The 14,116-nt window shown below is 44.4% G+C and overlaps 1 protein-coding gene across 1 annotated transcript in view; it reads right to left on the bottom strand.

The window, feature by feature from the left end:
* Window positions 1-14,116, bottom strand: part of LOC122558121 (1-phosphatidylinositol 4,5-bisphosphate phosphodiesterase delta-3-like) — a 116,868-nt gene that overhangs the window by 62,514 nt on the left and 40,238 nt on the right. Inside the window, exons 5-8 of the mRNA XM_087977975.1 lie at window positions 11,980-12,205; window positions 10,862-11,063; window positions 6,653-6,797; window positions 1,556-1,708 (exon numbers count right to left, since the gene is read on the bottom strand). Of these exons, the coding sequence (XP_087834101.1) occupies window positions 1,556-1,708; window positions 6,653-6,797; window positions 10,862-11,063; window positions 11,980-12,205 (726 nt within the window). The remainder of the gene's footprint in view (window positions 1-1,555; window positions 1,709-6,652; window positions 6,798-10,861; window positions 11,064-11,979; window positions 12,206-14,116) is intronic.

The raw sequence follows: 14,116 nt of genomic DNA, 5'->3' as shown, positions 1-14,116 counted from the left end.
ATTTCGAGTTGCCCTTGGACAGTCGGTGGTGAGCTGTATTCAAACTAGCCATGATAATCATAGGAGCCCTACAGTTTAGACACAGCCATTCAGCCCATCAAGTCCACACTGACCCTTCAAAAGAATATCCCACTCAGACCCACCCCGCCATCCTATCCTGTAACCCTTTATTTCCCATAGCTAACCCACCTAGCCAAAACATCCCTGGACACAACAGGGCAATTCAGCATGGCCAATCCCACCTAACCTGGACATCTTTGGACTGTGGGAGGAAACTGGAGGACCTGGAAGAAACCCACACAGATTGGGGCGGGGTGCAGGAATATGCAAACTCCACACAGCCACCAGAGGCTGGAATCGAACCAGGGTCCCTGTGAGGTAGCAGTGCTAACCACTGAACCACCCTGCCGCCCAGTGACAGCTATCATAAAATACTCACCTGGTTCACTAATGTCCTTTAGGGAGTGATTCATGGTGAATGGTAGGGCCTTAAGGAGTATAGTGGAACAGAGGGACCTTGGTGTTCAGGTGCATGGTTCTCTGAATTGGGAGTCCCAGGTAGACAGGGCAGTGAAAAAGGCTTTTGGCACACTGGCCTTCATCAGTCAGGGTGTTGAGTATATAAGAAGAGAAGTTATGTTGCAGTAGTACAGGACATTGGTGAGTCCGCACTTGGGAGTATTGTGTTCGATTTCGGTCACCTTGCTATAGGAAGGATGTTATTAAACTGGAAAGAATGCAGAAAAAATTTACAAGGATGTTGCCAGGTCTCAACAGTCTGAGTAATAGGGAGAGGTTGGACAAGCTAGCACTTTTTCTTTAGAGCATAGGAGACTGAGGGGAAACCTTAAAGAGGTGTGTAAGATCATGAGGCATGGATAGGGTGAATGCACTCAGTTTTTTTTCCCCAGGGTTGGGGAATCGAGGAAGAGAGGGCATCAGTTTCAGATTAGAGGGGAAAGAATAAAAGGGAACCTGAGGGGAAATTTGATTTTTTTTAAGAGGGTGGTACACATATGGAATGAGCTGCCAGTAGAAGTGGTTGAGGCAGGTATGTTAATAACATTTAAAAGGCATTTGGACAAATACATGGGTAGGAAAGGATTAGAAGGATATGGGTCAAGTGCAGGAAAATAAAGTTAACGTGAACAGATATTTTGGTCAGCATGGACCAGTTTGGGCAGAAGGGCCTGTCTCCATGCTGTAGGACTTTGACTCCAAACCTACAGTAATGTCGTTGACTTTCAACTGCCCTCTGAAATGGCCCTAGCAAGCCACTCAGTTGGAGGCCAACTAGGGATGGACGAGAAATGCTGTCCCAGCCAATGACAGTCACATCGCACGAAAGAATAAATTATTTAATTGTTTCCTTTGGTGCACAACTGCGTTTAACCTGAAACATGACTCTGAGGCCAAGTATAATTTCCATGATAGTGCCCAATATTGTCAGAAGATGGGTAGGAGTCTGTAACAATCACTTTGTTTTCCTCAAGTACAACTTTGTATTAAGACATTACACAGAGAGCAATGCCAAAGTGAAAGGTCACACAGTTACCTCGGGTGACGGAAGTTCACTCAGGACCTTGCCATCGAGTGGGGCAGTGATCAGCATTTCCCCGAGAATTTCCTTTAAATGCCGGGCCATGACTGTCTGCTGTTCCACTCCACAGTGATTCTCCAGGGACAGTATGACGGGATACAGAGAGACCTGGGGAGATAATTCAAGAGGATCCCAGACATCAGCCAACCATAGGCAACTTTGCAAAACATTCAACAAAAGTAACAAAGCAGAAATAGCTGGAGAAACTTAGCAGGTTTCGCAGCAACTGTAGAGAGAAGGCAAAATCAACTAAGTCTCCCTCCTACGGAACATTTAACATTTCTTTAATATTTAATAAGTACTGCGTACAGTCTGATTATACACCTTATCTGAATCTATACAGCACAATCTTTACATCACAGCATATGATTAGACAGTACAGCCTGGAATTATTTTGTCAATGTGTATTTTGTGCTGGAGTAGTGTGTGATTATAATAAGGCAACAGACTCTATTCAAATGAGGCAAAGCTTTTTCAGAAGAGGTGAGAATGCACTGGCACGGTACTTGGCGAGCTGTTTCAGAACGAACCCACCTAATCCAATGGGGAATCACAAAAATGGTGCCAATTGTGTCGAAAGTAGGAATCTGTAGTTTAAGAGATGGGAACTAGTCTGGAATTCTCACTCGAGACAAGTTGACAGATGCCCCAGCTAGCAACTCTCGTCTTGGGGAGGGCGGCCCCAAATACTGGGATCTTCATTCTGCAGCTGTGGGAAATGGGATGGGTGGGGGGGGGGGCGGTTTGGCCCAGGACTCACCCCCCTCCCTTTCCCGCTTCTCACATCCAGACACCCATCAGAGGCAGCCAGAGGGTAAGCAGAATGTCAGGCTGCCTGTTTAAATGGCTCAACATGTAATTACCCCTCATGCCCTACATGGTTACCTAACCCCATGACAACTCAATTCCACAGTCCTCCCTAATTGTCCCCCTTCACCTTGGAATACTCAGAACAACAGCCCAAGACTGGGCATCCATGTGGTCCATCAACAGCAGCAGAGTTATACTCTAGCACAATCTGTAACCTCATGGCCCAGCATATCCCCCACGCAACCATTCCCATCAAGCCAGGGGTTCAACCCTGGTTCAATGGAGACTGCAGGAGGGCATGCCAGGAGCACTGCACCTAAATATGAGGTGTCAACCTGGTGAAGCCAAACAGGACTACTTGCATGCCAAACAGCATAAGCAACAAGTGATAGACAGAGCTCAGCGATCCCACAACCAATGGATCAGATCTAAGCTCTGCAGTCCTCCCACATCCCAGTCATGAACAATGTGGAAGAGTTAAACAACTCACCAATGTTGCAGGGTCCACAAATATGCCTATTCTCAATGATGGAAGAGCCCAGCACATCAGTGCAAAAGGTAAGACAGAGACATTTGCAGCAATCTTCAATGAGAACTGCTGAATGGAAGATCTATCTCGGCCTCCTCCAGTGATCCCCAGCATCACAGATATCAGTCTCCAGCCAATTTGACTCACTCCGCGTGATACCAAGAAATGGTTGGAGGCCCTGGATGCTGCAAAGGCTATGGGCCCTGACAACATTCCGACGAGCACGGAAGACGTGCGTTCCAGAACTTGCTGCTCCCTTAGCCAAGCTGTTCCAGTACAGCTAAAATTCAGCATTGGAATTAGATTTGTCACATGTACTCAAATGAGTACAGTGAAAAATGGACAAGGTGCTGTTTAAGGTGCCATCTCAGGTATAAATGTCCCTGGGTTCAGCTTCATCCATTACAGTTCATGGAAAAATAGAGAAGTTAAAAAGTCCAGCATTGCAGATTTTAGGAATAAATTATAAAATGGAGAAAAAGGCATACAGAACAATAGTCTTCCAGCCCCGTCCACATTGGCACCTAGCCTCCAGTCTGGGCCTGGACTCCAGTCCATACCAGGCCTAGCTACTGGTCCGCACTGACCTTAGCCTCCAGATTGCACAGGACTGGCCTCCAGTCTGCATCAGGCCTGGCCTCCAATCCATACCGAGCGTGGACTCCAGTCCACCCTGGCACCTAGCCTCCAGTCTATACCAGACCTAGCCTCCAGTATGCATGGATCCTGGTCTCTGGTCCACACTGAACCCAGCCTCCAGTCCACACCGGGCCTTGACTCCAGTCCACACTGGGCTGAGCATCCAGTCCACAACAAGTGTTGACTCCAGACCACTCTGGGCTTCACTCAGGGTTCACGAGGCTGGGGGCTCACTCTGGAATCACCTCAAGCCCGGAAGTCCATGCTGAGGCAATGCCAGGCTTGAGACTGCCACCTACTGCCAGAAGACTGCCTTGCCAACTGAGAGACTGCCAAGCTGGGCCAGGAGGATTCCACGCTGGGCATAGAGACCCTCACTTCAGCCTGAGACACCACCATGGAGGACACTTCAATTACTGCCCCATCAGTCTCCTCTCAATCATCAGTCAGGTGATGGAAGGGGTCATCAACAGTGCGACCATGGAGCACCTGCTTAGTGACGCCCAGTTTGGGTTCTACCAGGGACACTCAGCTCCTAACCTCATTACAGCCTTGGTTCAAACATGGAGAGAAGAGCGGTCCTGTTTGTGGGTATGTTCACTGAGGTGGGAAGTTGATTTCCAGACATTTCACCCCCTGTCCTGGTGACATCTTCAGTGATTTGGAGCCTCCTGTGAAGCGCTGCTGTACTGTGTCTTCTGGGATTTATTTGGCTCCTGCTGCTTCCGGTTGCTAGTTGTGGTGGCCGGTATATTGGGTCCAGGTCTGTGCTTGTCGATGGAGTCAGTGGATGAGTGCCGTGCTTCTAGGAATTCTGTGGCCATTCTCTGTTTGGCTTGTCCTATGATCGCTGTGTTGTCCCAGTCAAATTTGTGGTCCCTGTCATCTGTGTGTGGCTACTAGGGACAACCGGTTATGATGTTTAGTGGGTAGTTGATGTTTATGAATGTGGATCACTAGTTGTCTGCCTGTTTGTCTGATATAGTGTTTTGTGCAGTCTCTGCATGGAATCTTGTACACCACGCTTGTCCTGCACATGATGGGTATTGGGTCTTTTGTCCTGGTGAATTTTGTCTAAGCGTGGCTGTTGGTTTATGAATCCCAGTGGTCAGAGAAGTCTGGCTGCCAGTTAGGAGACTATTTTAATGTAAGGTAGCATGGCTAGTGAGCAAGGTCATGACATGTTCTCATCGTGTTGTGTGTCTGTGAGGCATCTGCGGATGAAGTTGCGGGATATCTGCTCTTGGCAAAGACTCTGTAGAAATGTTCTTCTTCCCTTTGTAGGTCGGGAGTGCTGCCGAGTGTTGTAGCCCTTTTGAACAGGGTCTTGATGCAGCTTCTCTTGTGTGTGTTTGGGTGGTTGCTGTTGTAGTTCAGGACCTCTCGATGTGCTGGGAGCCGATTGTTGGTTCCCTCCTCTCTTGTAAATCTGATCCCTGTGAGCATGCTGTTGATAATCCAGTGTGTTCTTGATTTCTGTTCACTTAGTAATAAGAAAAAAAAATGTGTTATCCACGTATCTGATCCAGAGTTTGGGCTGGATCTGTGGGAGGGCTGTTTGTTCCAATCTTTGCATCACTGCTTCTGCTATGAGCCCAGAGATGGGTGAGCCCATAGGTGTCCCATTGGTCTGTTCATATATTTGGTTGTTGAAAGTGAAGTGTGTCATCAAGCACAGGTCTAGTAGTTTGAGTGTGCAGTCCTTGTTGACAGGCTCCCCATCATGGCTGTCTGCTCTGTTTGTCCAAGAGGTTGGCTAATGTCTCTCTGGCTAGAGTTTTGTCAATTGAAGTGAACAGTGCTTTTAGATTGGAGGAGACCATTGCCTCGTCCTTGTCAATGCTTATGCTCTTGATGTTGTCAAGGAATTCCTGTGACGATTGTGTGGAGTGTGTGGATCTGACTGGGACAACACAACGATCATAGGACAAGCCAAACAGAGAACAGCGCAGAATTCCAAGCATGGCACTCATCCATGGACTCCATTAACAAGCACAGACCTGGACCCAATATACCAGCCACTACAACTAACAACCAGGACCAGCAGGAACGGAAGCAAATAAATTCCAGAAGACACAGTACAGCAGCACTTCACAGGAGGCTCTAAATCACTGAGGATATCACCTTAGAAGGGGTCGAGACATCTGCAAATCAAATTCCCAGCTTGGCAAACAACCCCAACCACAGCAACCAGCAGCTGAGCTCCAAATCTGTACACAAACCTTGGACAAAAAGAGCTGAATTCTAGAGGGGAGTTGAGCATGACAGCTCTTAACAACAAGGCCATGTTTTACCCTGTGTGGCACCAGGCGCCCTGGCAAACTCTCCGCTGGTTGCTATCATACCTAAAACAAAAGGAAGACATGATTCCTGATGAAAGGCTTAAGCGCAAAACATCGATTCTCCTGCTCCTCGGATGCAGCCTTACCTGCTGTGCTTTTCCAGCACTATACTCTCGAATTAGGAAGACAGTTGAGGTTGTTGGAGGTCAGTCATCTCAGCTCCAGCACATCTCTGTAGCAGTTCCTCAGAGTAGTGTCTGATGCCTAACTATCTGCAGTTGCATCAATGACTTTCCCTCCATCATAAGGTCAGGAGTGGGTTTGCCAATGATTGCATAACGTTCAGCACCATTCACAACTCTTCAGTTCTGAAGCAGTCCATGATGAAATGCTGTAGGTCTGGAGTCACATGTAGGCCAGGCCAGGTAAGGATGGCAGCCTCCTTCCCCAAAGGGCATTGGTGAATCAGATGGGTTTTCCCGATAATCAACAATGAATTCATGGTCATCATTAGACTCTAAGTTCCAGATTTTTATTGAATTCAAATTCCAGTACCTGCCATGATGGGATTCAAACGCAGGTCCCCAGAATGTTACGTGGGTCTCTGGATTAACAGTCCAGCAATACCACCAGGGATGTTGCCTCCCTAGAGGATGGACCTCTGGATCGAGGGTGCCAGCACCACAGAGTCTCCATGATGCTGTGCCCTGGTGCCCCTCAAGAGGGCAGATAGGACGGAAGGCTCCTCCATTTAATCCAATCAGATGCTAGAATAGACTCCCACACACTCACCGTGAAGGCATAATCCCGGATGGTTCGGATGACGTCTTTGAAGAGGATCTTTGAGGTGAGTGTGTATCCGTGGTAGATGATTGGCTCCTCATTTGGTCCTTCCCAGCAATCCAGCTCCACACAGCGGCAGCCTCTCAGGAGCGCTCTGAAAACACCCAGAGTCACAGGCTGAGTGTGTGCAAAGTGACTAAACTCACACCACAATTACTCTCATTACGTGTAGACAAGGCAAGCAAAGTATTTTTCACAGGAGAACTGTACCATCTTTAGAAAAAAAATGAAAATACTGGAGACTCAGCATGAAAAATAAACAGCAAGTTCTGGAAACACTCAGCATTTGTGAAGAATGACAAAAGTTAATATTTCAGGTCGTTGACCTTTCATCAGAACAAAGAAAGATAAATTCTTACCTTTGTCAATTCCAACTTCTGTGTTAACACTTCTTAAAATTCATTCCTGGCATGCGGCAGAGACTGACCCGGCTTAATATTTAAAACCAAAAGAACTGCACATACTGTGGTGAATCAGAAACAAAATCAGAAATTGTTGGAAAAGCTCAGCAGGTCTGGCAGCATCTGTGAAGAGAAATCAGAGTTAACCTTTCGGGCCCAGTGACCTTTCCTCGGAACAGTTCTGAGGAAGAGTCACTAGACCTGGAACTCTGATTTCTCTTCAGAGATGCTGCCAGACCTGCTGAGCTTTTCCAACAAATTCTATTTGGTTTAGGCTTAATATTTATTGCCAATGTCAAATTTCCCGAGAGAAGGTGGTGGTGAGCTGTCTACTTAACTGGCATACATTGGGGGGAGGATAGACTCATAACGCTGCTAAGGAGGGAGTTCCAGCATCTTTATTCAGTGACACTAAAGGAATGGCAATGTATTTCCAAGTCAGGAAGGTGAGTTGCTTGGAAAGGAATTTGCAGATGATGGTGTTCTGACCTTCTAGACGAAAATAGTCATGGATTTGAAGGTGTAGTTAAAGCAGCCTTGGTGAATTTCTGCAGTGCATCTTGTAGATGGTACACAATGTCAACGAATACTTTATCATAAAGCCTTCACTCAAAACAGGACCGCTGTCCAACACAACCCCATCTGGAGTAGAAGCCCTCATCCAGGACTTTGTAGCCTTGAGAAAGAACAATTCCAGTTGTCTCTCAAACAGCCTCCATAAACTTAGTCCATCCAAATCTATGCTGCCCAGGTTTTCATCACCTGACTAACATCTCCTCAACCTCATTATTCTTCTGTGAGGCACTTTGACCAATTAATTTACTACACTAGAGGCAACATTATGTACAAAGTGTCCTTTCTGTCAAATCCAATCATTTGAAACTTTGACCATCTAAATTCAAGGGAATACAAACTAACTTTATGCAAGTCTCATAATTTAACCCTTTAAAGGCTGGTGTTCACCTGGATAATCTGCTGCACTGCATTCCCACCAAGACTCTATTTGTTGGAGTACTCTGTGCTAAAACCTCTCCTCATCAAGATGGTTGTAGGGAATCTGCCTCAGAAAAATAACACTCGCAACACCTTTCAATTCTTGGCAAATAAAGAAGGACCACAAACAGAAGTGTTAGTGGTGGTGTGGCCGAGCAATCCAAGGCGGTGGGTTTAAGCTCAGTTCCTCTCAGGTTTGAATGTCACGGTCACGATGACATACAAAAAGAAGCAGGGTAATGCTAACAGATACAGGAATCACCATTCGGTGGCACAAAACAGGAGGAGTGCTGAAATAAGACAAACCCTTTTGAAGATTCTCACGAATATCAACATTAGGGAGGATGGTGATTTGTTGGCAGATGGACTGTGATTGGTAGAGGTATTGCCATGGAGAACGTAACAGTTAATGATAACTGACAGTTAACTGACAAGCTCTGTTTAAGTTTTAAAATCAGACAGATTGGTCAAGGTGTTTGCCCAAGAAATGAATCAGGAAGTAGATGTCACCTATGTGGTTGAGTTGAAATAGTCCTCTCTCTCTGAAAAGAACAAGGTCCAAGTACTCATGTATGTACTTTCCAATACATACAGGTATCCCATGCTGCAAGCCCAACTGATAACCTTAATTCAGTTGTCGGCCTAATTCTTTACACAGTTGGGATTATTTAGCAGGCTGTCCAATAGTAGAGCCTCATAACAAAGACATATAACCAAGGTGTTTGCACGTATGAGTGAGACAGCAGACCAGGAGATTTAATTAAAATATTGCATATTTAAAGAAAGACATGGACATGTTAGGAGTGTGGGCAAAGAAGTGGCAGATGGAGTACAACATGGGAAAGTGTGAGGTCATGCACCTTAGTAGGAAGAATAGGGGCAAGGACTATTTTCTAAATGGGGAGAACATTCAGAAGTCTGAGGTGCAGAGACTTGGAAGTTCTAGTCCAGGATTCTCTTAAGGTAAACTTGCAGGTTGAGTCAGTAGTTAAGGCGGCAAATGCAATAATGGCATTTATTTTGAGAGGATTTGAATATAAAAGCAGGGATGTACTTCTGGGGCTCGATAAGGCTCTAGTCAGAACACAATTGGAGGATGTGCACAGTGTTGGGCCCTATATTCAGGAAGGATGTACTGGCCCTGAAGTGGGTACAGAGGAGGTTCACAAGGAATGAAAAGCTTAACACATGAGTAACGTTTGAGGACTCTGGGTCTACACCCGATGGAGTTTAGAAGGATGAGGGGGGATCTAATTGAAACATACAGAATACTGAATCGCCTGGACAGAGTGGATGTTGGGAATATGTTTCCATTGGTAGGAGAATCTAGTACCCAAGGGCCTTAGAGTAAAGGGAAAGTTTTTCAGAAAGGATAAGGAGAAACGTCTTCAGCCAGAGAGTGGTGAATCTATGAAACTCACTGCCACAGAAGGCTGTGGAGGCCAGGTCACTGAGTAGATTTAAGATAGAGATAGATATGTTCTTGAGAAAGCAGGAGAATAGTGTTGAGAAACCTATAAGCCACGATTGAATGGCGGAGCAGCCGAGATGAGCTGAATGACCTAATTTCTGCTCCTACATCTTGTGGTCTTATAACCCTGACCTCAAGATGTCACAGAACACATTATAGCGAACAAGGCAGTTTTGAAGCATTGTAATGGTTGCAATGCTAGAATATGTAAAAACCTAGTTATGTGCAGTCAGTTTCCACAAAAGGCAATGTGATTTTGTACAGGGTACTCTGTTTTTGTGATGTTAGTTGAGCAACAAAAATTGGTCAAGACTCCAGGGGATAATATTTCAAATTAGCGCTGTGTGATTTCCCTCCCCCATTCCCCACGAGTACAGAACAATTTCAGGAATAGAAAAGTATTTGAGACAATCATAGGTGACTAATCACTTTCTCCTGAATGCAACGGTCACTTTATCAAAAATAAATAAATAAATAAGAAAATTAAAAGTTAGATATAAAAGAGAGTTTAGAAAACAAAAATACTTGAAATACACAGCAAAATTTCAACCTATTTCCCAAGATCATTTTACAGCAATTCAAACCCAGAGAAATTACACCTTGACACCTAGTCATCGGGTTTGACTTAATTGATTCTCTTCAGATTCTGTCATTTGAATTGCAGAGCCTTGTTACGGGAATACTCACAAAACTGAGAGCTTAGACTTTCTCAGTTTCTAACAACCTGCTGATTTCTAACCAAATGTTCCAAATCTAGAAGCTGTACAAATTAAAATATCTTCTACTGGAGGTAATACATTCACTTACCCATTCAGAAAATCTCCTTTTTAGGAGAGAAACTATTCTTGCTTCTGACGTCAATCAGATCTCCTCTCAAATTCATTTAAGTCTAGCTTTCTCCAGTAAAATCAAATCTCAATTATCCTAAACCAAAAACAAGCTAATGATCTTTAATGTTCACTCTACCGATTATAAATCACCATAGTATAAACATTTTTCAGTTAACATTCCAGTGGTTCTCTGATCGCTGACTCATACTGGATTAGATCACTGTTCCAGCAGGACTGTTCTTTTTATGAGGAATCTTTCACAAAAGTAACCAACACCCATATGCCACTATTTTTTAATCCAAACTCTAAAACTGAGTGACAAAGGAATGTAAAGTTACATTTATAGGATTCGAAGAAGCAAGAGTCGAGAAACCCAAGGAACAGAACACAATCATGATTGAATGGAATGAGGGCCTCATGATGTCCTTTAAATTTAATGTACTATATAAAAATATGCAATTACCTAATGTACGCCTCAGTACTGCTTGGTCCTCCCAGCTGGTCCTCCATCAGATAGGTGTTATGGGATGTTGAAATGAAGTAGTGACTGAGTGGTTGGGTCATGTCCTGGTAAACTTTGTCATGGTCCGAGTTAAACATATCCCCATCAGGAGAAAGCAGGTACATCATGAAGCCATCCTGGGTCAAGAGCTGGTCCTGTTTGGCTGAAGGTTGGAAAGAGATTGAAATTAACTATTAATTTCTTAGGAAATCATTACAGGGTCATGTCCTAGTACTGTCCATCCTAAGTATCGCTCACTGTTCTGGGAGCAGTGAATCAGCAAGATCCCAGAGTTTGACAGAACATGAGGAAAGGGTAGCAACTCCAAATTGGTCCCAGATCCGAACATTCCTAGAGGACCACGGTTCTGTATCAATTGGAGGATGGACCAAAGATTTGAAAGTACAAGGAACCCAAAGGCTAGAGGCTCACCCAAGCTCCCATACTGCATTCTCAACAGAAACAATGCAATGATTAAAATGGATAACTCTCCACATTTCCCATCCCCCAATATTTCTAACCTGACCCATAACACTAACAATAAGCTACTCACAGTAAACACCCTCTAACATTGGTGCTTCCATCATATTGTAACCAACCATTCGGAGTTAGAATTGAAAGCTATATCCTACCATCTCATGCCCAATCATCCCACTGTCCCAAAACACCTTCTTCAATGTCTCCTCCATAATTACCAGAAGGTATTAATCAGTAGCAGTCAGCACACAAGCTAACAGCTAGGTCTCACAGCTGTTCTTTGGATCCTGTATCCTAGAGTTTTGGGTGAAACCTCATCTCAGGATCTGGAATAGTTTCAAAACACACCTTGCCTCTATCTTCCCAACGGCAGTGAGGGATGGGTATTAACTGCTGGCTGTTCTAACAATGGCCACATCCTATGGATGAATAAATACAAAAGTCATTGTCATAAATGAGTGGTAGGGGCAGAAATCCTAATTTGTGCTAGGGGCACAAATGTGGTGGGCCAAGAGGTGTCCTATGTAGTTGATCCCTATGACTAAATATTCAGACATTGTTTAAAATGAGCTGAACACAGCGGCCCTCAATATTTGCCGTACCATTATCATGAAGTCCGTATTTCTGCATGATGCTTAAACAGGTTTCTGCTACTGACACCTCCTTCTGTTCCTTCAAGAAATTTTCCAGCTCCCCAACAGTCAGCCACTGTCCGTGTCCTGAGAAATGCTGAAAGATCTCCTCCAACTCCGGTCTTTGCATCAGGAGATTGCAGAACTCCTCGATCTCGTGCTCCTCCAAAGTATTTGTTCTGGATTTATCACATTGCTGAAAGAAGAGAGATGTAATTGCCCAGGTTTCACGAGATTGAGGTGTTGGTTTTACCTCAAAGAATTAGGAACACCAAAAGCACGACAATCAAACTGCAGCCACTCCCCATCACAGATTTAAATGGGTTTCTCCCAACTTGCCTGGCTTATTGCAATCAGTATTTGGATAGGGTACAAATGGCCACAAAAACAACAGTTGTGTTACCCAGATGGCTACAAAGAACAACGTAATTTAATAGATTTGTGCATTACATATTAATTAAAAATAGCCAGAACACAAATGGTAACAATATGCAATTTTCTAAACATTTTAAAACTGATTCAACACATAAAAACTTAAAGGTTTTTTAAATAAATAATTCATTGATAGGATGTGGGTGTCACTTGCTAGGTTAGCATTTATTTCCCATTCCTAACTGCCCTTGAGAAAGTGGTAGTGAGCTGCATTCTTGAACTGCTGGAGTCCCTGAGGTGCAGGTAGACTCAGATTCTTGGTGATATCTTATTCTTAACAGCAGAACAATAGAAAATCCTCAGTTTCATAGCCAGTCTGCATCCGAGTCAGATATTTGTCTCTTCTGTGTCTGACTGTTGTTATCTTTCCACTCATAGAAAGAGGGAGACACTTCAAAAAAAAAACAGAAGAACTGTGAACACTGAAGATCTGAAACATAAAACAAAATTGCTCGAGAAACCCAGTAGGTCTGCCAGCTCCTGTGGAGAGAGAAACAGAGTTAACTTTTTCGATTCCAGTGACCCATGAAGAATGGTTGTGAAAAAAGATTACTGGACTTGAATGCTTGCTCTGCTTTCTCTCCACAGATGCTGCTGAGTTCCTCCAGCACTTTCTGTTCTGGTGTGAGAAAAAAAGAGATCTGTCTTTGCTCGCAAGCTCCCTGAAGGTTTGAGTGTAACTCCTCTTCTCAGCTCTGTGTCAAACTATAATTTAAAAACATCTAGAAGCTATTGCAAGGCAACTTCAAACCAGAGGCACTTGGAGCCAACGTGTCTCACATTTAACTTCTACAAAAGCTAGAAGACCTTGTGAGACCTGGTCACAAATGCAACACACTAGTGTCCAAATGTCAACTTTTCCCTGTGTATATCTCCAAACACAGATGTCACCTTTACTAAAAACAAGTGAATGTTGAAGGTGGTGGAAGGGATGCAAATCAAGTGGCTGCTTTCTCCCTGAGGGTGTGAACCCAATGAGTTCTGGAGATGTGGCCATCCAAGCCACATTATTCTTTGTTTTTACTTTAAGGCTCTCATGAGGTCAGAAGTCACGTGACCCTAGCGATTCCCAAACTGCAAGTCAGCAAGCAGGTCCTTTTCCTGCACATGCTGTTTGAGAGCACAATCAATGATTCCTTCCATCATGTTGGTGATTGAGTGTACGCAGATAGGGCAGCAATTTGTCACATTGAATTTGTCCTGATTTTGCAGACAATAGATACCTAAGAAATTCCTACAGTGTTGAGTAGATGGCAATGTTGTAGATGCACCACATCAGCTTGGCTGGGGGAGGAGGCAGGATGATGAGGGGTGGGTGGGGGGAAAATGGGGTTGGACGATTATATCACCACATATCTTCGGTATTTGTCTGTACTTATAGCATTTGCAGTGTCCAGGTACTCTGGCTGTTTCTTGACATCATGTAGAGTGAATTGAATTGGCTTGAAGACCGAGATCAGTGATGCTTGGGACTATTGGAGGAGGTTGAGATGAATCATCTACTCAGTACTTCTGACTGAGGACTGTTGCAAATGTTTCTACCTCACCTACTGTACTGACGTGCTGGGCTGTTCCATCATTGAGAATGAGGACCTTTGTGGAGCCACTCCTCCAGTGAGTTGTTTAATTCTTCACCAATCGTTCCCATGTGACAGGTTGTACAAGACTGCAGAGC

Source organism: Chiloscyllium plagiosum, unplaced genomic scaffold, assembly GCF_037043375.1.
Source record: "Chiloscyllium plagiosum isolate Xiang-an unplaced genomic scaffold, Cpla_swu_hap1 HiC_scaffold_32, whole genome shotgun sequence".
NCBI classification, from domain to species: domain Eukaryota; kingdom Metazoa; phylum Chordata; class Chondrichthyes; order Orectolobiformes; family Hemiscylliidae; genus Chiloscyllium; species Chiloscyllium plagiosum.
Note: the sequence above shows the minus strand (reverse complement) of the source record. Positions and strands in the feature narration are given on the sequence as shown.